Below are 20,469 nucleotides of genomic sequence, written 5' to 3' on the forward strand. Positions count from 1 at the left end.
GTCTTTTTGTGTATTACGTAACCGTATTTCATGAAGATTGTGGTTGTAGTTATAATCAGCGTAGGTCATGCCTGGACGGAGAATAGTCAGTTGCAGTTCATTATTCAGGCTTCGTTTTCTACTATTAACCTATGGGGAATCCCATTGCACGTACTAATTCCCTGGGAATGTCTATCTTGGTTGCCTCTTACTTGCATTCATATCCATATAGCCTTGAAAGCTACTTAATATTGGTATTATTTTATACAACAGCGCGCAACGATCCTCAGATCATCGGTCCTGGCCGACGGGTTGCGGGATCAAAAAAAAAAAGGTGTGACCGTGGGAGCGGGAAGTCCGGATAAGGAGTGTGTGTGTGGCCGAAGGTGTTTGATTTCAGGAAAATGCTCGGTTGGCATGTGTATGTACCATCATGTGCTTTGTCTCTCAAACGACGTACCTAGCTCCGGCCTTTCCATATTTTCCATATCAGTGACGGTTATTTGTAGCCAGTGCCTATCTGTCTATAGCCTCTTCCTCTTTTCATTGCGAAATAGAAGACCAGATAATTCCCCGAGTACATCACCTTTTTTCATCAACACATTATTAAATCCATTGACAACCACAGTACATAATAACTATGACAGAGACCGCATCATCTGTAAGCTTTCTTCCCATAAATCTCTCCCCTAGACGACATACCGTTACTTCTCTTATGGCACGAGTAGAATATCGCCTATGCTAAAGTACTGACCAATGTGCCTTCACCTTCACACTCTTATCTCCATCTCCGCAAACCACTTTTGTGGCATTTGCTACACAATATCTCAGAAACGCCGAGTTGTTTTGATGGAGGAGCGTACAACTGAGTTGTATAAGTTGAGAGGACAAGTTCTTGAAGGTGTTCGAGCTCGTGCTCAAGAACCCCAAAAGAAATCGGACAGGTTAAGGGGGAAAGTGGGTATTATTACTGGGGTTGGGCCTGAGACCGGAATCGGGGTAAGCTTTTTGACAGAAAGGAAGAAATACGTTGATGTCATGTGTAGACAGCTGCTTCTAAACTCTTTGCAAAAGAAGGCATGTCGTCATCCTTTGTGCAGATCTTGAGAGTATGCTGAACGACACATTATACAGGTATTGAACATCTTTATCTGCTTGATTATAACGACAAAGGTCTTCCGGAGTTGGTTTCGTATCTGAAGGAGCACTATCCAAGGACCAAAGTAAGCCAACTAGCATCTCCCTAATGATAGACGACGAACCTGACAACGGAGATAGGTCACCTTTGTAAAAGGGGATGCCGCAGACCACAAAGCAGTATCATTTCTCGTCGATAGAACCCTGGAGGAAGAGGGTCATCTTGATTTATTCTTTGCCAATGCTGGTATCTCTCAGATCACGAAGCCGGTCAAGGGGAAGAGTGGGAATATCATGAGTTTTAGTCAACCTTTTAAAGATGTAGAAGAGGCAGAGTTCAACGAGATTATGAGGATCAACGCTTTAGGGTAAGCGTTGCTAAGTTTGAGGCAAAAACACTGGACCCATTACTAATTGATTCGTCAGAGTCTTCGTTGCTATCAAGTATGCCTCAATCGCAATGGCTAAATTGTGCCCTGAGAAGGGAAAGTCCATTCCTGGAGGCTCTATCGTGCTCACCGCGTCGAGTGTGTCTACTTTTCAACTCATGACAGATTCAGCACTCACAAGTGCCTGCAGTTGCCGGCCTCAAAGCCAACGCTGGTCCTATTCCCTACTCCGCCTCTAAAGCCGCTGTGATTTCTATGGCCCAAACTGCAGCTTATGCTCTTACTGGATTGAACATCAGGGTCAACGCTGTTTGCCCCGGTCTGATTGAAGTCAGTCCCTTAAACAGCCAGCAAGTTTTGCCCCATGAAAGAATGAACGCTAATTAAAGTGGATAGACTGACATGACCAAACCGATGTTTGATTTTGCCAGAGCAAGCGGTAATGACTCGAAGATCGGCCAGCTTAATCCCACTCTTCGTCAAGGTATTGGACACGGTGAGTTAACCGAATTGCGTCTTCGAGCATAGAATCGTTGACCAAGGGAGTAGAGGTGGCCCAGGCGGCGCTGTTCCTGGTATCAGGTGATTCCATTCAGTGACATTTTTGATTGAAAATGTGTTAACAATTCATACACAGATGAGTCCTCGTACGTCAATGGCCAGGCTCTGCCTGTTGACGGCGGCTTGAGTGCCAGTGTGCCGTACGTTCGCAGCAAGATTTAAAAATATCTTGTATGCTGGGTACAGTATTTATTGTAGCTGCCTTCTTTTAGAGACTTGCATGCATTGGGAACGTCGAGGTCATTTATCACCAATTCGTGTTAGTGCCTGGGGGGGCGGTCAACCTCCACCGAGCATGCTTTCGCATTTCGCCGGTCGCAATCGAAACCTGAGGCTCTTCTTCTTATCATCTCCTCTATCCTCCAATCTTCCAAATTTGACATCACCAACTAGTCCCGCATCTCCCTCACTCGAGCAATCGTTCAGGAAGACAGCTTTACATATAATGCCCTATTTAACAGAAGAGCAAAAGCAGCGATGGAAAGAGGACGGTTACCTCGTTTTGCCCTCGTTCTTCACTGACGAGGAAACCAAGGATATGCTCAATGAGGCCAAGAGGCTTTGTGGCGAGTTTGATATTGAGGGGCACCCTATGGTATGTGCTGTTGATTCGTACTTATTGAGCTTCAGACAGATTGATTCTACTATAGACGACATTTAAGACAGCGGCGGATGATGCACATATCGGAGATGAGTACTTTTTAAACTCTGGGGACAAGGTGAGCGAGCCTTTTGATACCGTTCTATTACTCACCATAACATGAGGTAGATCCGTTACTTTCTTGAACCAAGTTCCGTTACCCCAGCTACTGCCACTACACCTGCCAAACTCCTCGTGCCCCCAGCTCAATCAATCAACAAGATCGGCCATGCACTCGCCGTCCTCAACCCAGTTTTCCGCAAATACACACTAGAAACACCAAAGATGTCGAACCTAGCAAAAGAATTGGGAGAACAAGAGAGTCCGAGGGTGTTGCAGAGTATGGTTATTTGCAAGCAGCCGAGAATAGGCGGTGTTGGTGAGTTTTTGCGGAACGGTTTGGTGAGATATCGTTGCTGACTAGGCAGGCAGTTCCTTGTCATAATGACTCTACTTTTTTGTACACTGATCCTCCTAGCGCTATAGGTGCATGGATAGCTCTGGAAGAATGTACACCTCAAAACGGCTGTCTTGTACGTCCGATTCATAACGCTACCTGATGTCTATAGCTAATGTAGGGTTGGTCAGTCCTTTTTACCAGGCTCTCACCGATTATCACGAACTTCAACTCGATTTGTCCGTGCGCCCAATGGCGGTACGACTTTTGTCGATGTCCCTGGGGTGGAACCAAATACGGAGAATTGGGATGAGATGGAAGGCTGGAAAGAAGCGGCTTGTCCTCCTGGGACTTTGGTTTTGATCCATGGTGCGTCGTTGAGTCTAGACATATATCCTGACGCTTCGAGCTAATGTGATGCGTGCAGGAAGTGTGATGCACAAGTCTCCTCCTAATCCTTCGGATAAATCGAGGCTGATTTATACATTCCATATGATTGAGGGAGGGAAGGGTGTCAAATATGATGAGCGAAATTGGTTGCAGCCGACTAAGGAAATGCCATTCCCTGCTTTGTTTTAGACTGACAAATGGAGAGCAACACGTTATAGCCAAGATATAAATAAAGTGTAAAAGTATAGCATGTACACAACACGGTTAATGAGAACGATCCATTCATCAATCTTGTTGGGGGTTGTAACACAATCTACAAGATCTCAACCTTGGCTCGTTGCTGCAAAACCTCGGGGGTGAGGTTGTACAATTCATCAATTAAGGCGGCTCTGAACGTTCCAGGCCCTTTTACATCCTCACGAGCGGCCGCTACTTCAGCCGCAATGGTATACACCAACACACTGATTCCCGCGAAATCAGCTTTCAATCTTTATCGTCCCAACCACAATGGATGCGGGGCTTGGACTTGTTTGAAAAAAGACGACTTACCCGGTGACAGCCGCAGCCAACATATCACCTTGAACGAGCTGCGACGCATTCTCCCATTCACCGTGCTTCGCCAGATGCTCCAGTCTTGCGGTAGCTGCAAATGATGCAATAACCGACCCAAGCTGACATCCAGAACCAGTGATACGTTCTAGGTAGTGGTGGCCGTTGGAGATTTTGAGAGTGGTTGAACCATCTGAGATATAGTCATGTTCGCCAGTGAGCACGATAATTGCGGCTGAAAATTGGCAATAAGAGATTGAAGGAAGGAAAGAATCAGCGATAAATGCTTTATACGGGACTATGATTAACGTACCCTGCTTTCGCGCAAGTGCTTTGACGACAGCACCTGGGCGAGAGAAACCAGAACCGACGGAATCAACACCTCGACTGGCAACTTCTGTCGATCTCGCCATGAACCCGATTTCACCAGCGTTACCCTTGATAATTGTCGGCTGCCAGTGAGAAAGGAGCTCTTGTGAGAGCGTCAGGATTGCCTTTCTTCATAGAGTATGGCAATCGCCAGAGGGCAACTTACCGACAGACGTTTCTTGCCTGTATGGAGTTGCGCCGATGGCTACAGGGTCAAAAATGATGGGTTTCCTGTTGATGTTGGCCTGTCGGCCGGCCACAAGCATGCCTGCTTTGTCCGTAATAGTGCTAGATTCAAGCATTAACATCAAGCTCTTAAATGAACACTGATACGAATCATACCCAAAGTTGATCAAGAGAGCTCCGATGGCGGGACTGAGATCATGGACGTCACGAGGATGGGTCGCCATGATAGGAGAGGCGCCAATGGCCAAGGTGACATTGGCAGAATCGTTGATGACGACGTTGTTAGTCATCTTTCATGTGCGTCAGTTGGAGTAATGCATACGATCGTACGGCATGGACTTACCTGATTGATCAATGGAGTCTCCCTCTTAATCACGTCCATCAAATGGACGGCCTCCTTAATAAAACCATCTACACCCCTTGGACCGCTGAACAAGTTGGTGCCGTATACAGCTTCAAGGTTGGAAAGTTGACTCCTCGCGCGCTTGAAAGACTGAACAACTTCTCGTAGATTCGTGGCAGCCTCGCGAGGAGTGAGGGAGGCGACAATGTCCGAGATGATGGCAATGCCATCAAGAGCATTGCGTGATTGCGGTGCAATGGAAGCATGAAGGAGCTGAGCGACGTTGGGAAGATGGATGCCGCCTCGCGTATGACGCATTAGTCCATGATCGTCCGTACTCTGCTATATGTAAAAGTTGGCTTACCGATAGCAACGCTCTGTACGCCAGTTCCATGGAGCAAATCAAGAATTTCGCCCACTCCATCGGGGCCCAACATCTTCTTATTGGCCACGTCCTTGCTGTTGGTAGGCCACACAGCACCGATCCCGACATAATCTGCACCTTGCTGGATGGCACGTTTGGCTTCGTTGACGTTGCTGACAGACAGACCAATAATGGCATCCGGTCCGACAAGGCTACGAGCTAAACCGATAGGGCAGTCCGTTTGACCGACGTGAATGCCTGCAGTGCCTGTATGGGACAGTGATGAGCAGCTATACCACGCTTCACATTTTTTAAGGACGTACCGACAGCGAGGTGGACGTCGATACGGTCATTGATAAGGACTGGGACATTGTACTGAAAGCACTTTGTTAAATGATATATATACAGAGGGCATGAGGTTTTAGCTTGCCTTGTCACAGATGGCTTTCGTGCGGCGAGCTACTTCAATAAACTTTTCAAAGCGTATGAGCTTCCACGCAGCATCCAAATACCGATAATCTGACTTACTTCTCCAGTGTCGGCGTATTTCTCACGGACTTGCACAAGAGTAACGCCGCCTTGAAGGGACTGATCAATAGTTAGGTAATGTAATCGATAGCTAAAGGCTCAAGAGAACCGAGTTGGTCACCTACTTCTTCAAGACTTTCGTAGTAGTCCTATGGATCGAGTAACACGTCAATAATTTTGCAAATATTGCGAGGATCTGCGGTCGTAGGCTTACCTTTCCAGGAGGCAAAAGCTCCCTTCCGGTAACAAGGTAAAGAGAGTAGTCGAGAGTGGGCTTGGGCATGCTGTCGGGTGTGAATCTAGGAGATGGATGAGAGACAGTGTATAGAAAATGGATCGGATGTCCGTCTCCCAAAAGTCTCCCCATCTCATCTCATCTCCGTCCGATCAAACCTCCACCAGTGCCTGCCGGGGCGCCGAATTCGAAATCCCGGAAGTCATCAAATCACAATGTTTTGGCTTAAAAATGGGGGGCGGAAGCAGCCTTTAAACCCAAAGCTGAACATCACGTGACCTACCCGTCCGTGTCTGTGTTTACAACTGAGTACAACAGTGCCATTTCTCGATATTACACAGCTCAAAAATATATTTGTCCAAACACCTTATAATAATCATGATTTTCCCACAATCACAGTCATTCACCCACCTATCCACCTTCCCGCTTCCCTCGAAGCACTATCTTCACCCAAAAGCATGTAACCCAGCAATGGACCTCATCGTCCTCCTCTCCTCTTATCCCGCCCCGACTACGGCGCCTGCCCCGACGCCCATGCAGCTGCACATGATGCGCATGAGGGGACTTGGCGGTAATCTAAAAGATGAAGGAAAGACAAAGGTTTCGCTTTGGCGAACAGGGGGTGATAAGGTGTGGGAGATTGACGTTGGTGGAAGAGTCACAGGAATGGCCTGGATGGAGGATGGTGGGTTCACCGGTCCAAATTCCGATTGTATGGGGGCTGAGCGATTCGCAGGATTACATCTTTCGTTACTGGTGATTAACTCTAGCAAAAAGACAACTGAGACGCTATCAGTACACAGTGGAGAAGTAGCACGGTCTGTGCCCTTGGAACTGGATGTGCCAGATCTGCAAGATGGACAGTGGTTGGATATGGAATATCGAGATAGCGGCTTACGATGGGAAAAGCCTCTGGTGAGTGTTTCTTTATTTATTTTGCAGTTTCATAAAAGACTAAACGTGCTGGTAGAATGGATCCGCCCCAATGATTATCGACTCTTTACCTCGGGTCACCCCGGTCGAACCTCCAAAGCCCGTCAAGTAAGTTTGTCTTTTATCACCTATGTGTAAGAGCTCACCTCGTTCTCAGCGTTTTACCGTTCATGCGACCAAAAGAACAAGTAGCCCCCAAACCCACCCTTCATCCCAGACTCATCTCTTTCCCGGCCCTCTTACCTGCAAACCCTCCCACACCTCCCACCGTCCTGCACATCCAGCCAGGACATGCATCATCGATCTCGCTCCTAACGGGTACATTTCAACTCCCTTCCATACCTTCTGCAGAGCTTCTTTCGCTTGCGCAAGTTTCGGATAGGATAACGGGCCTACTCGATATCGTTCTTCGAGGGTTGGAAAGTGCAGAAGCGGCATTTCGAGATGGGGAGAAGCAGACAATGATACATCGGGAAGATCTGGAAACATGCGCCAAGCAACAAGGAAGTGAGTAATAAATATGGAAAGTGATATGAAAAGGCATCCATGGCTGATACAAGACCCAGCATCGATTCCCGATGTGTATGCGGATCTTTTTCGATTTCTCATGACAGGACGAACAGGGGTTGCGGTGAGCGAATGGTTGGGCAGCCGTATGACTCCTAGGGTGCGTATTTGTCACCAGCTTCCTTGAATAATTCTGATTCATCATATAGACAATCGCCAAATGGGAGTCTACCATGGATAGTTCATACCGCACGATCCAGAAGTTAATATCGGAGAGTATAACGCCGGCTCTCGAGAGGATACTGTTACTACTGGAGGAGATTAAAGGATGGTCTTTAACGTAAGCTGATAGGTCCTCTGAAATTTGAAAAATAAAGAAATAATCAGCTAACTGACATGAATCCCAATGAACAGACGCAGATATATCGAAAACTTAAACCTGGGAAGCTCGTCCGCCATCCAAAGGTGTATGGATCTTGTGTCAGGTCTGGGGAAGCTCGTAGAAGGAATGCGAGTTCGTGCGAAACATGAATGGATGGCTGCTTCAGAATTCATGAAGTGGCTGAAATACGGTCAGTCCATTATCCTCCGTTGAACCTCTTTGTCATATCACTGACTAGGAGAAAAAATAAATCAATTAGAGGCGTCGCGTACTACCATCCAAGATCGCTCGACAGACGATTATCCCTATGCAGTGCACGATCTCAAATACGTTTGGGCATTTATGGAGAATGGATTCATCAGACCTCCCTTCCGCCGCCATTTCCCCGAGTTGATAGAAAGGGAAAGACCACCTCAAGATCTCTTACCGGAAGAGTTTATATCGAGACTAGGTGTAAAGCCGGAGAAAAGGCTGTTATCAGAGGTCTTGCAAGAGACGTTGACATGCTTAAAGAAACCACCAGGATCGGGATCTGGATGTGAATCTCAAGTCATGACATCCCAAAGTGATCGGCAGTCTGCAAGTCAGTCCATATCAATGTCCTTGACAGCCGCTGAGGACGACTCTTTGTTCCATGATGAGTCTGGTGTTGCCAACTTGTCGTTATCTTCGTCCGTCGATACCGTCGCGGCGCCCAAAGACGATCTTGCACACCGAGAAGGGGAAGAAGGAGAGAAAACAGTTGCGAGGACACTAGAGGAAGAGCCATGGGTATGGGCGAATACGGTAGTGGAGAAATGCGAAGAGTTGGTAAAGAATGCAGCGGGCAAAGAGAGTCGAGATGTGGAACGTCCAGATCGGGGTGTGAAAGAGTGGGCAGGGATGAAGGATGTAAGAGTTGTAGGGGGCGGTGGGACGTGGATGGCGTTATTATCGGCAAACTCAAATGATAATGAGCAAAGTAGGTCTGGCGACATATTTGTTGTTGCCTTTGAAAAAAGGGAAAAAAAAAGAGAAGAAAAAATGTGATGCTGACAGATAAATATAGTGTGGATCATTTACGATCACCCGGAAGAACCTGCACGTATTACCGCTTGTCAACTCCACTCTGAGGAAGAATCTGCGACATGCCTCGCAATACAGTTCTTTGACGACGAAGAATTGGTGCTGTTACTGGAAGAAACCGAATCTGGGCAAAGGTACCTGGTGACAGTGAGGTATGCAGATCTCCTAGAGGATATGAGCATCGTGCCCGAGGATATGGGTATGTGGGACGTTTCTATGTTGGTGGAAATGGGTAAGAGGGAAGTAACAGTAAGTACCGAACTTGCCCGTACACCATATCCTCAGATGATTGTTGACAAGTATGGTAGGAACTTCCCGCTATTCCTATCGCTCGATGCAGACCACTGGCCACTCGGCATCCTCAGACTGTCTCCGTTGCTCTAAATGGACGTAAAGGGCGACGATTAGGCTGTATATTAGTAGAGACTGAGGACGACAGACAAATCGAGGTGTTGGATCTTGATGCGGATGAGGATGAAGAGGAGGAGGGTGAGGAACCGGAGGAGGAAGATGGTATAGAGTATGGGGGACAGCACTGGGACGGGGATGTGGTGTGATTTGTAGTTTACATGAGCATGGTCGTTTAGTCCGCATTCAAATATTATAGCATTAGGCATAGGACTTTTCTATACTCAAGCTTCGGCTTCTGACCCTCCGTAATCATCGTCCGGATCAGGAATGGTATATATTGGCTCCTTGAACGAGCCATCTTCCCCTTTGAAGCTATACATTGCGTGGTTAGCACCGACGGCAATGAGAAATGGCAGCTCCACCCACCTAACCAAGATCGCCTTCCACCTCGGCCACCCAAGCTGCTTGATATCCCTCCCCGCTATTCCAGGATCATTCTCCAGACATCTCAATGTCTTTTGTTCCCCAGCAGCACCGGCAGCGGCCGCATCGCCTTCTTCGCCGGCAGAGCTGGAGTTGGTAAATTCCCAGAACTGGATATCGTTCGGCGATGCTGGCAGGGATATGGGGAGCGTTTGGGCGAGGGGCTGGAGGGCGGGGAGAAGGGAGGATTTGAGAGATGTGAATGTTCTATGTGCAGCGATGGTTAGCTGCAAGATCCCAACAGAAGAAGTACGGACGTGGTGTTCGGGAGAGAGAGGAGGACGGCTGAGCGGTAGAAGTGGAATGTGACGTGGTGGATGCTGGCTTCCTTGGGCGGCTGTAGGGGTGTCAGCGTGGGCTATGCTTTCCGTGGAGGATACTCGCCATGGTCTATAGAGTATAGCGAGAAATTGTGGATTGACGACGGAGATGTGGATGGCGGCAGAGATGCAACTTGACTTTTGACTTTTGTGCCATCTCTTTCCACGAACACATCAACTCGCAGCACATACCGAAGACAGCCCCGATGGCACACAAGTAGCCCCAACAGCCACAGCCAGAGCCATGCAGCCCCCCGCCAGCCCAGCGCGATCCCCCTTCCCGACACACCTTTCCGACGTGGCCATCTGGGGTTCCTCCAACGACCGTGGCCCGTCCACAGACTCGTCAGAACTCGCTCGCACCGACTCTTTCGTCAGACGGCGCCATACACCTCTCGGATCAGGGACCAGCTTGGGAGAAGCTGCAGGCAGATCAACTCCATCGTTGCTCAGCGACAGCGCCACCGTCCCGGGGCCGAGCCGTCGTCGTCCTTCACGAACTCTGTCCTCCACACCGTCTAACGAGCACCCGTTGTCCTATGCATCTTCACCACCACATCACCCACAGACACTAGCCGATACTCGCCCAGCGTTGCAGCGAGCAACATCTGCGACAGAGCGGCAGGTTGCGGAGAGCAGCAGAAGCGGGAGCGAGTGGGGGAGTACCAGGGGCAGCTTGGATGTGTTGAGGATGAGCAGTATGGATGAGAGTAGCGGTGAAGTCGAGGTATTGATACATACTGCAAGTCGCCTTGTCCTCTTCCTCTGGTATTGCATCTAATATATCACAGGTCAAGCCACACGAGTCGCTCGCTGGTATAGCCCTTCTCTACGGCGTCGATGTAAGGCGACTCCCGGTGTCCCTTTGTACTTGCTGACGGTCTCTCCCTTGTACAGCTGGCGACGCTTCGCAAAGTAAATAAACTCTGGGCCTCTGACCCGATCCACATCCGAACACACCTCTACGTCCCACTAGACGCTTGCAGATGGAACAAGGCGAGCGAAACATTGGTCAGAGGACCCGGCGAAGGACAGGTCACTCTCATGCCAAAGAATGTTAGAGACAAGGGCAAGGGCAAAGAGACGGACGAGTTTCTTGCAGCAGGTGGTGGTGAACAAAGAGACGACTTATGGTTCTCTCAGGGTGTCAATGGAGACAGTCCTCACTCGTTTCTGCCATGTACCAATATCGCATATGACCACCCTACTCTGCCGACCATCCCACCACCAATACCACATCCCAACGACCCCACACTTGATCCTCCTATCAACTCCACCCCGGAACCGACACCTCGGGTACTCGATGTCGTCCGTATACCCTCTTCTCAACTCCGTTTCTTCCCTCGCGCCAGACCTTCTGAACCTTCATCCCGTGCTTCAACCGAACAAGACCGTCCTTCACCCCCAGGCGGGAACACGCACCCAGACGATAATGATGAGGATGGCAATGATCTCTCAAACGCTCTACGTCGAGCATCCATCACGCTCAACGCCAATCGATCCGACGGGAACGGACCGTCCATTGTACCCAATCTGTTTACCCTCCCCGAACCACTTCGCCCCCCACCTTCCAACTTTTCCTTACCGCCTGCTAAACCATCACACACTCGCAGTAAATCTACCACTGTCGTACGTCTACGACCCCCTCAACCTGCTCCAATCCAAACTGGGAATAACAGCAGTCTCGCAAACAGACTTTCATCATTCTTCACCGTCCCTCCGCCGCCTACTAATATGTCTCCCATCTCAGGCCCTTCAAGTGCTGGGGCTGGCGTTGGCGTTGGCGTCGGCGCTGGTTCTGCTTCTGGACGTTTACCACAAGGTAAATCGAGGAGGTCGTTGGAATCGACAGGATCACATAGGACAGCAACTCCGAAAAGCGCGACGTCGGTTACAAGAAGAGGTTCGGGTATCGACCCGGGCACGTCCACGGGCAAGGCCGGCCGCGAACAGAGGGAGGAGATGGAGCTTGTCACGAGGGTGAGGGAAGGCGTAGGTTCAGGGATGGGGATGGGGAGTCTAGGGGAAAGGGTAGGGAATGGGTTCGGAGCTAGAAAATATGTTGTCAAAGGGAAGAAGAGTCAGAAGAATGATTGAAGAAAAGGGGTTGCCTTTGTTTTAATTTTATTATTTGGAGTTACTTTTCGGGTGTATTTCTAGCTTGCAGTTTCATCTTGTTGATAAAAAAAAGACTTTCCAGTTTCTTTCACCATTTGTAGAAATCAATTATAAAAGTAAATTAGGCATTTCTGGGTTTAAACGCTCTTATCGCACAACATGCATGTCTGTCTATACATGATCTCCAGTCGGATTACTTTCTGGATAGGGGCGGGTATATAAAAAGTGCTGGGTATAATTTTTTCTTGCTGTGAATGCTACAGGGAGCTTGGGCTTTCGAATAATCATGATGTCGAAGGACCGGAAACTGAAGGAGCATGGACATCTGCAACGTCTTTGACCTTTGAGCCTACAGCATTGGCGGTCTGGTTTGTGAAGCATTGTCAATCGTTTGAATAACACGACGAGGGTAAAGGATGGGGGGGGGGGGAGACAAGAACAACGTACTCTGGCAAACCCGGCCAAGTGAACGTCCACCGCATCCGTCTTGATCTTGATTTCCTTCTTTGCTCGAATATACGCATCCCGATCTTTGGTCAGTTGTGCTACCTGAGCTTCCCTCCTGCAAATAAGAATAAAAATTAGGAACAGGTCAAGATTGAAGAGAGATGAGATCATGACCGAGACGTACTTGAGAATCTCTTCGAGCTCATGTTCTAATCGCAAAATGGTGAGAGCGTGTTCGTAACCCTCGTCATCTTTCGGTGCTATATAAGAAAGACTATGAGCCACCGAGAGGAGTACATAAACGAAAGAAAGGAAAAAAAAAGGTGAACTTACGCAACGTATTCAAAACACTTTGGTCCACACTCGCAAGAAACGTTTCCACATCAGGCAAATCTATTGGCTCGCGTGATGATCTAGGGGAAACACCATCCGATCAGCCTTCTCTTTTCTACCAATCCAAAGCACAAAAATTTCCAACTGACTCATAATTCATACACCGCTCAGTCTCCTCCCTTATCCTATTCCGCTCGTACTCCACCTCTCTCAACCTCACATCCACCCCGTCCAACTCTTCCCTCGCCTCTGCTGCGCCTAGCCTTGCGGCGTTTAATAGAACTTGCGCGTTTCTTGTGATTTGTCGCATGGATGAAACTAGCACGGGAAGAGCAATTGCTTCATTTTCGGAAGAGGAGGAAGCTTTGGAAGGGTCGATGTATGGTTCGAATGCGGAGATGAGGGATGGTAAAGCCGGGAGCGGTAATGGCGGGAGTTTTTCCGGGATGGGGAGGAGTAAGAGGGGATCTGCCGGGTGTTGTTCTTGGATTGTATGTGGGATAGCCATTTTTGTGAATGCTGTTGTCGTATAGATAGATGTACGATGTAGACGTCTGGAGTGGAAAGAGAAGAGTGACGGAATTGAGATGTCAACTCGTGGAAATGGAGAAATTACTTGCGCCTGCCACTTTGCGCATTCCGAGATTTCTCTAAACCTCTCTCTCTCTTTCTCTTGACAAGATCTGATTCAAAAAGACAGCCGGAAACTTCGACGCAAGAATGCCCAGACTCGTCCCATCCTTCTCATCACTGCCAAAGACACAACCCGTACAGGGATACAAGCACTTCCTCACCCCTCTCAGAAAACTCATATTCGACTACGACGCAGAATCGCCCTCTCAGCATGGTATTCGGTACGTTCTTTCACTTCCGTGCTTGACTTAGCAGGCGATGAGCGTGCAGGTCTTCGTCATGGGCCAGAATATGCGCTAACGCAGATGAATAGATCATACATCAGGAAACCACTATTAGATATGGCGCGGGAAAACCCAGACGTGGAGATTGTCGTTAGGAGACTGAAAAGGGGAAAGGCAGCCGTGCTCAGGGGACATTACGGTGGGTGGTCATTACATTCAATGAAGCGTTTTTGGTTAGAGTGTATTTGCTGATTGAATATATAACAGTGAACGGTCGAGACAAGGTTATCTGTGTGAACAAGTTGGAAGCGAACGAGGTTGCCAACAAGGTAAGTCTATCTCAGGGATTTTGTATCTAGCCACATAAAGAGCTTATGCTGACTCTGTTTCACCAGGTCGGCCTCCTTTTAAATTCGTCTGGAGCAAAGATCAAGCATTTGAAGAATTTGACATTGGAAGCTGCGCCGGGGGCAGAGTCAGCGAGAGGAATCTGGAGCGCGTTGCACGACAAGACACGGGATGGCAAGGGTTACCAAATATAAAATCTCTTCGTCTTGCTCGTATGACATGTATGGCGCAGAGTCACATATGTGCTGATCTCAAAGAAATCATCAAAGTCAATATGAAATTGACTGCATGCTATGTCTATGCTATACCCTTAGTAACCCCAACAAGAAATAATAAAAAATCCCCTTAATTGTCCTAAACTTGAACTTGATTTTACAATTCCTGGAAGTACTCGTCAATCTGCCACGCCTGCTCCCAGAACTTGACATCCACCTTCAAGCCACACTGCTCTCCTTCCTTCTTCACCCTCTCATCCAACTCGAGGCCCTTCCTAACCAAAGCCAAATCCCCCTGCCTCATCCTCAAAAGCGGGCAAAAGTCATTCCCACCATCACCAACGTAGACAATCTTCTTGAAGGCGTCTTTACCGCCATTGGCAGCGAGGTACCTGTCGAGTTCGTCACCTTTGCACATGTTGGCGAGACAGCCGACAGAGCAGCCGTGAGGAGGCTCAGAAGCAGGGAGTCGTCGACCGATGATGAGGTGGTCGGGGGCTTCTTCAGACCAGTGCGCTGGGTTGGTGATGATTTCGGAAAAGAGATCGGTAAGGCCGTGTTTCTATTTTCCTTCATGTATTAGCTCTGATATTGCAAGTGGAGGAACAAAACATAGAGGGCTCACCTCGAGAATAGTACCAATGTAAACCTCGTTAGAGTTGGAGAGACACAAGAACGTGGTCTCTGCAGAACGTTGCTTGAGAGAAGTGACTGCTCGCTTCATCGCAGGGTGCTTTTTTAAACACAGCACAATTAGCTTAACCACATGAAGCTTGAAATAGATAACTTACGACAGGCAAGATACGGAGAGCCTCGAGCACATCCTCCTTCTTGAAACCCTTCTCGTACAAGTCCTTCATAGTGTCGTTACTGGAAATGATGAAAAAAGAAAGTTCAGAACCGTCAGTCTCCTCTTTTTTTTTTCTTATCCTCCCAGAACTCTGGCTGAGACTCACACGACGTCGGGGGTACATTGCATACCGGTTCCAGCAGACTTTCGGCTTTGCAACAATCTCCTCAACTCGGTAGAGAGGACTTCGAATACCCATCGATCGGTATCTTGGTCAACGAAGGACCAGTCAAAGTCAAAGACGATTAGTTGCTTGGACATTCTGTTTGCGATATTGGTTGGGTATGGAGCGTTGATTTATAAAGAAAACGAGGAGATGTATGGGGAGTCGAGGCGACAAGAAAAAAAAACAAGGTCGTGAAAATTACGTCTCGGGTCACTTGTAGATTCAGGCACGAAGCACCCCGGGACTGGCTGAGACCCCTTCCACAGCTAAGCTAGGTAGGTACTTACCTCAGTACCCCCCTATTCTCAGACTCTTTTATGATTGCATTCCAAAATCTAATAGATGCCTATGTAGTCCATTAAAACTCCTCCCATCGGGTAAGGTCCATGGGCCTGGCCAGACGGGGGACGACGTAAGGGTCAAAGGTCTGTGGCAGGACGATTAGCTGTCATCTTTGCATAGCTTCTTCCAACGAATGTATGCTTACCTTCCAGTACTAAATCGATAGACAGCATAAAAAATCATTCGCATAAGCATATATGTCCTGATATACAAAGGTATTTTTGACTTACGGGGTTACTCAAATGATACTGCTGTGAAGACTCCTGTTCGTATCTCTCGACGATACAGAATTTGGTCTCGTCTTTGGGATCCTGCATGACATGCCAGTCAATAGTCTACGGCCATAAGGGTCAATCATGTATCCCTCTATATATCAAAGTGGAAAAGAAAAGGCGTACCTCCTTGTCCTTTCTGTAAACCTCGGCGGCCTCCTTCAGCTTGGCCTTGATCTCCTCGACGTGCTCCTGTAATAGAAAGCATGGATGTCAGCGAGATGCAAAGGCGAAGCGAGAAATAAATAGAAGGAGACGTACGGGAAGGGACTGGAGGTGAACAACAATAACATAGACCATGTTGGAATTTGGATACCTGTTCGACTGCGAGGTGATGAATGAACCGGGGATGAACGAAGGAATACAGAAAGATCAGCGGGGTGTGCGATTGTATATGTTGTTGTAACAAAGGAATGTGTCAAGTCTTTGGGGCTAAAGACTTACCCTTTAGGGTTGTGAATATCGAGCTGGAGTTAACGTGCGTACCTACTGCTCGAATCAAAATGGTTGATTGACGGAGAAAACCCCTATCATTTCATCCGTCGCACGCACGCACGCAAGAATAATGCCGCCCACAACAAGCGACACAAGCGACAAAAGTGGAGGCCATGTGCCTGGTCCAGATGCCACTTGCCGCATAGATCGGCGGTGGCCGCCTCTCCGGCTGATCCATTAACCGGACCGAACGCTATTGACCTACTACGTACAACGAAATATTTATATTTACTTTTGACTTGTAAGCATACCTAAACACAACATATCCACCACATCATGTCTCCTCCTCCACCCCTAACGCCAGACCCAAAGTCCACCTTCAGGCCAGACTTATTCAAAGGCAAAGTCCTCTTCTGCACAGGAGGCAGAAGCGGTATCTGCTACCAGATCGTCGAGACCATGATGTCGCTTGGTGTCGACGCAGCCATTGTCGGTCGAGAGTAAGCATCTCGTCATATAGCGTCCTTTTGGGAAAGCTTAATAATGGCCTGGGTGACCACCGTAGTGCCAAAGGCCTCGAGGAATCTGCGAAAAAGCTAGAAGCGTCGACAGGCGGAAAATGCATTCCAGCGCCAGCCGATGTGCGACAGCCAGATCAGCTAAAAGATGCCGTGAAGCGTACACAAGAGGCTTTTGGTAGGATTGACTTTGTCATCTGCGGTATGTCCCCATGATACCTCCGTATGCTCAGAGAATAAGGCATACTGATACTCGGTATAGGCGCCGCTGGCAACTTCCTCGCCCCCATCTCTGGTCTCTCCGAACGCGCGTTCCGCACCGTCATCGAGATCGACCTCTTAGGCACTTACAACACACTCAAAGCTACACTCCCCCTCGTCCGTGCATCTCGTGGTTCATACGTCCACATCTCTGCCACACTCCACTACAGAGGGGTGCCCTACCAGTCTCATGTGGGCGCTGCTAAAGCCGGTGTGGACGCTCTGAACCATTCGATCGCTGTGGAGGAAGGACCATGGGGTGTAAGGTCGAATGTGATTGCGCCTGGGTATGTTCATATCTTTCCAAGCCCATCTTCTTTTAAAAAGGAAAATGACTGACTCCTGCTTCTGTTAGACCGATCGCAGAGACCGTCGGCATGGACAAGCTGGGCACCAAAGGCCGTAAGGTAGAACGCGAGGTGCCGCTAGGTCGACTAGGAAGTACTGGTCAGTTCTCTCCCACTCTCCTGGCCACATGAAGTATGAAACAGTCCACTGACGGAGAGTGGATATCAGTGGATATCGCAAATGCCGCGGTGTTCTTATTCTCTCCTGCATCCGCTTGGATTACCGGGGCCACCCTCGTACGCCCTCGTTTTAATGCCTGGCCGCGTTCCTCTGCAGGGAAAACAAAGATCCCAAGCTGACTCGATGAATAGGTGGTTGATGGTGGTGAACACCATATCCGATCGACGATGCTCCCATATCCCGAAAGTTTGCTTGACCCAGAGAGCGTCAAGAGTCTTATCAAGCCACGACTTTAAATATCAATAGCTAAGAAGAAATTGTGTTGTATCAACGTCTTAATTCAAAGTATAGCAAAAATGAATGTAGAAGACATTGTAACCATTCCGGTAGCTGTTTCTTGTCCAGATCATATCATTGTTCATCACATGACAACATATGGCAAGTTCATCCTACAAAGAACACAACTCTTATTACAGGGTGCTATTTTCTCTCGTTTACTATTGCCTCCTGCCTCTGTACATATCCGGTACAGGATTTGCTCTGATAACTGTCTCTTTTCTCCTTCGCCGGTACTCCATCTCCTCTTCCATCTCTTTCCTCTGCCTTTCCTCGGCCTCCTTTTTCTCTTTTTCCTCCATTTTCTCTTTCACAGCTTGATCAAACACTGCACGCTGTTGTGCCCTGAGAGCAGAGGATTTACCGGGTGTATGTCCACGGATAGGAACTGTACGCTGAAGGACCCCAGGCCGGTTGGCATGTGATTTCGTACATGACTCTGTAGTGGGAGGTCTGTTCAAAGAGGAAGACGTAGATGAGAGTCGTTCAAAAACACCACGGACAGCAGCTATATCATGGATCTTTTCTACGTCGCGCACTTTGATTGGTTCCGCGGCAACCTTGTGGCCCTTTCCGGGCGGTGGCAGTTTGGCAAGCGCCGCAGATGCAAATGCGGATGTACTGGCGGGACGAAGATGAGGAGGGTTATTCTTTGAATTTGGAGATGACGGCCCTGTTTTACTGACAGGTTTGGTGTTTGGCTGCGTACGGGATGGTTGGAGCGGTCCTCGACTAGGGACTTTGGAAATAGCCACAACTGTAGCTTTTGCAACGAGGGGTTGCTGCTTAGCTCGTTGTTCCTTCGCCTCGACATCTCTCTGAGGAGGGGCGCGTACATGAAGAGGACGTGAAAAGGGGACGGGCTTCGTAAGGGTCCTCACATGAGACACCCCTTCGCTTTCCTTCCGCCTGATTCGACCCGACTGAGATACAGTAGCTTCTACTCTCTCCTTTTCATCAATTGTTGGCGCTACCTTCAGTGGATCGAAAAGCAGCTTTTCCTTAGTCTGCTCTTCATCTTTTTGCCCCTTCGGATAAATCTCGACCGTTGCAGGCGTCGCCGGGCGTATTAGGCCTGATATAAAGTTCACGACCTTTTCACCTATCGACGAGCGCCGTGATTCCCTTCTCTTTAGAGAGCCGTTATGGGGAACGTCGGGCGCGGGCTCGCCATTGTCGTATGGTTGCGGAGTAAGTGTGACAGTCTGGAGCTGTGATGTGTTGGGGAGAGGGACCGACGATTGTTGAGTGTGACTTGACTCAGTTGCGGAGGGATTTGGGACTTTTTGATTTCCTTTCTCAGCTGGAACTTCATGGCTTTCCTTCGCCGCTAACACGGTTGACTTGGCTAGATAGCGAGACAAGGCTGAGCTCTTTTCTGAGACGGTTTGGGCCGGGCGAGAAGACTCTGGTTGCTATGAAAGTCGTAAACGGTGCTGTCAAGGATAACAAGCAAGTTACTTACCTGTGCATGGTGACTTGTAGAATTGTTAGATGGTTCCGATTTGGAGCCGTCAGCATGAAGCCGGGCTTTCAATCGAGCACTGGCAGTGTTTGATGAAGTCGTGGACTGGTTATAAGGTTGAGATGATGATGATGCGAAAGCAACAGAAGAAGTTGGAGCTTTGTTTGCCTTGAGTCGTGTCTCCTCTTGCGTTTTCACTACAGAGGAGGGTGTCATGATAATGGATATCTGCGGTATAGGAGTAAGGCTCGACCGTCGATTCGAGTCAGATAACCTCCGTGAGAAAAGGTCATCGTTCTTCTCCTTCGGTCTTCTCGCTTAGGGTTGTGCAAAATGATAATCAGCAAATTGCACACAAAATTGTATTGTCGAATTAGAAAACTCACGTCGTTTTGATGGGCCAGCGACACTCAACGGAGTAGGGCTACCTTCGCGCTTGTGCGCCAAGCGAGACGTGGCTGTCGCAGAAGACGTTGAAGAATCCGAGATCGTAGTACTTGTGGATATTGCAGACGTGCTGATTTCTGATAACCCTCGTTTTCGATTCGACCCCTGGCTGACAGTCTTGTCCTTTTGCCGGACTTCTTTCTGGTCGACCTCATCTGGCAAATAGTCCCCCAGGTCCAAAGTCATATTCATCGTGGCCTCATCTCCAGCATCCACATTGTCTGAAGCTTCTAGGTTCTTATTCTCTTGCGTTTTGTTACCGTTGTCCACCAGCATCGTCTCCCCTCCCCACATCGACTCATCGTCGAACGAAACATCGAAAATGGGTTGGGCATCGAGAAGGAGAGATTGGTCTGCGAAACGGGTATTTGGAAGCCAAGGAGTAGGTGGTGGTTGTGTTGGCATTGAAACTCTGAAGTTTGGCGGTGGTGCAGTAGATGTGCAAGGAAATAGAAATATTGAAGTTTCTTTGTTGTTGAGCTG

The 20,469-nt window shown here is 48.6% G+C and overlaps 12 protein-coding genes across 12 annotated transcripts; 6 read left to right on the plus strand and 6 right to left on the minus strand.

Annotated features, from left to right (window-relative positions):
- The first annotated feature begins 413 nt into the window (after window positions 1–413).
- Window positions 414–2,307, plus strand: CNI03690 (2,4-dienoyl-CoA reductase (NADPH), putative). Its single transcript, XM_572896.1, has 10 exons — window positions 414–640; window positions 811–978; window positions 1,026–1,056; window positions 1,114–1,202; window positions 1,258–1,484; window positions 1,543–1,643; window positions 1,696–1,835; window positions 1,902–2,001; window positions 2,055–2,087; window positions 2,143–2,307. Exons 1-10 carry the CDS (start codon window positions 620–622, stop codon window positions 2,226–2,228), a joined length of 996 nt encoding a protein of 331 aa, XP_572896.1. The 5' UTR covers window positions 414–619; the 3' UTR covers window positions 2,229–2,307.
- Window positions 2,308–2,426: 119 nt separating this feature from the next.
- CNI03700 (conserved hypothetical protein) lies at window positions 2,427–3,766 on the plus strand. Its single transcript, XM_024657873.1, has 6 exons — window positions 2,427–2,661; window positions 2,717–2,785; window positions 2,836–3,085; window positions 3,139–3,239; window positions 3,295–3,472; window positions 3,531–3,766. The coding sequence occupies exons 1-6, from the start codon at window positions 2,512–2,514 to the stop codon at window positions 3,680–3,682; spliced, it is 900 nt and encodes a 299-aa protein (XP_024513442.1). The 5' UTR covers window positions 2,427–2,511; the 3' UTR covers window positions 3,683–3,766.
- Window positions 3,743–6,155, minus strand: CNI03710 (thiamine biosynthetic bifunctional enzyme, putative). Its single transcript, XM_024657874.1, has 12 exons — window positions 6,047–6,155; window positions 5,958–5,981; window positions 5,833–5,892; window positions 5,735–5,776; window positions 5,628–5,679; window positions 5,305–5,571; window positions 4,941–5,242; window positions 4,754–4,887; window positions 4,578–4,699; window positions 4,356–4,514; window positions 4,043–4,277; window positions 3,743–3,954 (listed from the first exon to the last, which is right to left on the minus strand). The coding sequence occupies exons 1-12, from the start codon at window positions 6,113–6,115 to the stop codon at window positions 3,807–3,809; spliced, it is 1,614 nt and encodes a 537-aa protein (XP_024513440.1). The 5' UTR covers window positions 6,116–6,155; the 3' UTR covers window positions 3,743–3,806.
- Window positions 6,156–6,349: 194 nt separating this feature from the next.
- CNI03720 (expressed protein) lies at window positions 6,350–9,674 on the plus strand. The gene is made up of 10 exons (XM_024657875.1): window positions 6,350–6,752; window positions 6,804–6,982; window positions 7,038–7,108; window positions 7,158–7,507; window positions 7,567–7,667; window positions 7,717–7,847; window positions 7,922–8,079; window positions 8,149–8,850; window positions 8,938–9,203; window positions 9,263–9,674. The coding sequence occupies exons 1-10, from the start codon at window positions 6,446–6,448 to the stop codon at window positions 9,509–9,511; spliced, it is 2,514 nt and encodes an 837-aa protein (XP_024513439.1). The 5' UTR covers window positions 6,350–6,445; the 3' UTR covers window positions 9,512–9,674.
- CNI03730 (expressed protein) lies at window positions 9,543–10,271 on the minus strand. The gene is made up of 4 exons (XM_024657876.1): window positions 10,173–10,271; window positions 10,046–10,125; window positions 9,732–9,995; window positions 9,543–9,677 (listed from the first exon to the last, which is right to left on the minus strand). Exons 1-4 carry the CDS (start codon window positions 10,173–10,175, stop codon window positions 9,587–9,589), a joined length of 438 nt encoding a protein of 145 aa, XP_024513548.1. The 5' UTR covers window positions 10,176–10,271; the 3' UTR covers window positions 9,543–9,586.
- On the plus strand, window positions 10,253–12,392 carry CNI03740 (hypothetical protein). Its single transcript, XM_024657877.1, has 3 exons — window positions 10,253–10,850; window positions 10,900–10,950; window positions 11,006–12,392. The coding sequence occupies exons 1-3, from the start codon at window positions 10,353–10,355 to the stop codon at window positions 12,203–12,205; spliced, it is 1,749 nt and encodes a 582-aa protein (XP_024513438.1). The 5' UTR covers window positions 10,253–10,352; the 3' UTR covers window positions 12,206–12,392.
- On the minus strand, window positions 12,362–13,562 carry CNI03750 (expressed protein). The gene is made up of 5 exons (XM_024657878.1): window positions 13,156–13,562; window positions 13,007–13,086; window positions 12,858–12,933; window positions 12,674–12,788; window positions 12,362–12,591 (listed from the first exon to the last, which is right to left on the minus strand). The coding sequence occupies exons 1-5, from the start codon at window positions 13,512–13,514 to the stop codon at window positions 12,511–12,513; spliced, it is 711 nt and encodes a 236-aa protein (XP_024513547.1). The 5' UTR covers window positions 13,515–13,562; the 3' UTR covers window positions 12,362–12,510.
- A 147-nt stretch (window positions 13,563–13,709) lies between these two features.
- CNI03760 (conserved hypothetical protein) lies at window positions 13,710–14,443 on the plus strand. The gene is made up of 4 exons (XM_573017.1): window positions 13,710–13,860; window positions 13,953–14,062; window positions 14,131–14,192; window positions 14,259–14,443. Exons 1-4 carry the CDS (start codon window positions 13,727–13,729, stop codon window positions 14,403–14,405), a joined length of 453 nt encoding a protein of 150 aa, XP_573017.1. The 5' UTR covers window positions 13,710–13,726; the 3' UTR covers window positions 14,406–14,443.
- A 48-nt stretch (window positions 14,444–14,491) lies between these two features.
- Window positions 14,492–15,592, minus strand: CNI03770 (conserved hypothetical protein). The gene is made up of 4 exons (XM_572589.2): window positions 15,383–15,592; window positions 15,218–15,296; window positions 15,052–15,159; window positions 14,492–14,988 (listed from the first exon to the last, which is right to left on the minus strand). The coding sequence occupies exons 1-4, from the start codon at window positions 15,535–15,537 to the stop codon at window positions 14,584–14,586; spliced, it is 747 nt and encodes a 248-aa protein (XP_572589.1). The 5' UTR covers window positions 15,538–15,592; the 3' UTR covers window positions 14,492–14,583.
- A 159-nt stretch (window positions 15,593–15,751) lies between these two features.
- CNI03780 (expressed protein) lies at window positions 15,752–16,602 on the minus strand. Its single transcript, XM_572628.2, has 6 exons — window positions 16,501–16,602; window positions 16,318–16,380; window positions 16,183–16,248; window positions 16,015–16,119; window positions 15,930–15,938; window positions 15,752–15,869 (listed from the first exon to the last, which is right to left on the minus strand). Exons 2-6 carry the CDS (start codon window positions 16,354–16,356, stop codon window positions 15,801–15,803), a joined length of 288 nt encoding a protein of 95 aa, XP_572628.1. The 5' UTR covers window positions 16,357–16,380; window positions 16,501–16,602; the 3' UTR covers window positions 15,752–15,800.
- A 200-nt stretch (window positions 16,603–16,802) lies between these two features.
- On the plus strand, window positions 16,803–18,101 carry CNI03790 (2,4-dienoyl-CoA reductase, putative). Its single transcript, XM_572626.2, has 6 exons — window positions 16,803–16,991; window positions 17,057–17,211; window positions 17,272–17,557; window positions 17,626–17,717; window positions 17,787–17,854; window positions 17,930–18,101. Exons 1-6 carry the CDS (start codon window positions 16,828–16,830, stop codon window positions 18,032–18,034), a joined length of 870 nt encoding a protein of 289 aa, XP_572626.1. The 5' UTR covers window positions 16,803–16,827; the 3' UTR covers window positions 18,035–18,101.
- Window positions 18,102–18,142: 41 nt separating this feature from the next.
- CNI03800 (hypothetical protein) lies at window positions 18,143–20,447 on the minus strand. The gene is made up of 3 exons (XM_572959.2): window positions 19,926–20,447; window positions 19,540–19,856; window positions 18,143–19,489 (listed from the first exon to the last, which is right to left on the minus strand). Exons 1-3 carry the CDS (start codon window positions 20,389–20,391, stop codon window positions 18,236–18,238), a joined length of 2,037 nt encoding a protein of 678 aa, XP_572959.1. The 5' UTR covers window positions 20,392–20,447; the 3' UTR covers window positions 18,143–18,235.
- Between the last annotated feature and the right edge of the window lie 22 nt (window positions 20,448–20,469).

This window comes from Cryptococcus neoformans, assembly GCF_000091045.1.
Source record: "Cryptococcus neoformans var. neoformans JEC21 chromosome 9 sequence".
Classification (NCBI taxonomy): domain Eukaryota; kingdom Fungi; phylum Basidiomycota; class Tremellomycetes; order Tremellales; family Cryptococcaceae; genus Cryptococcus; species Cryptococcus deneoformans.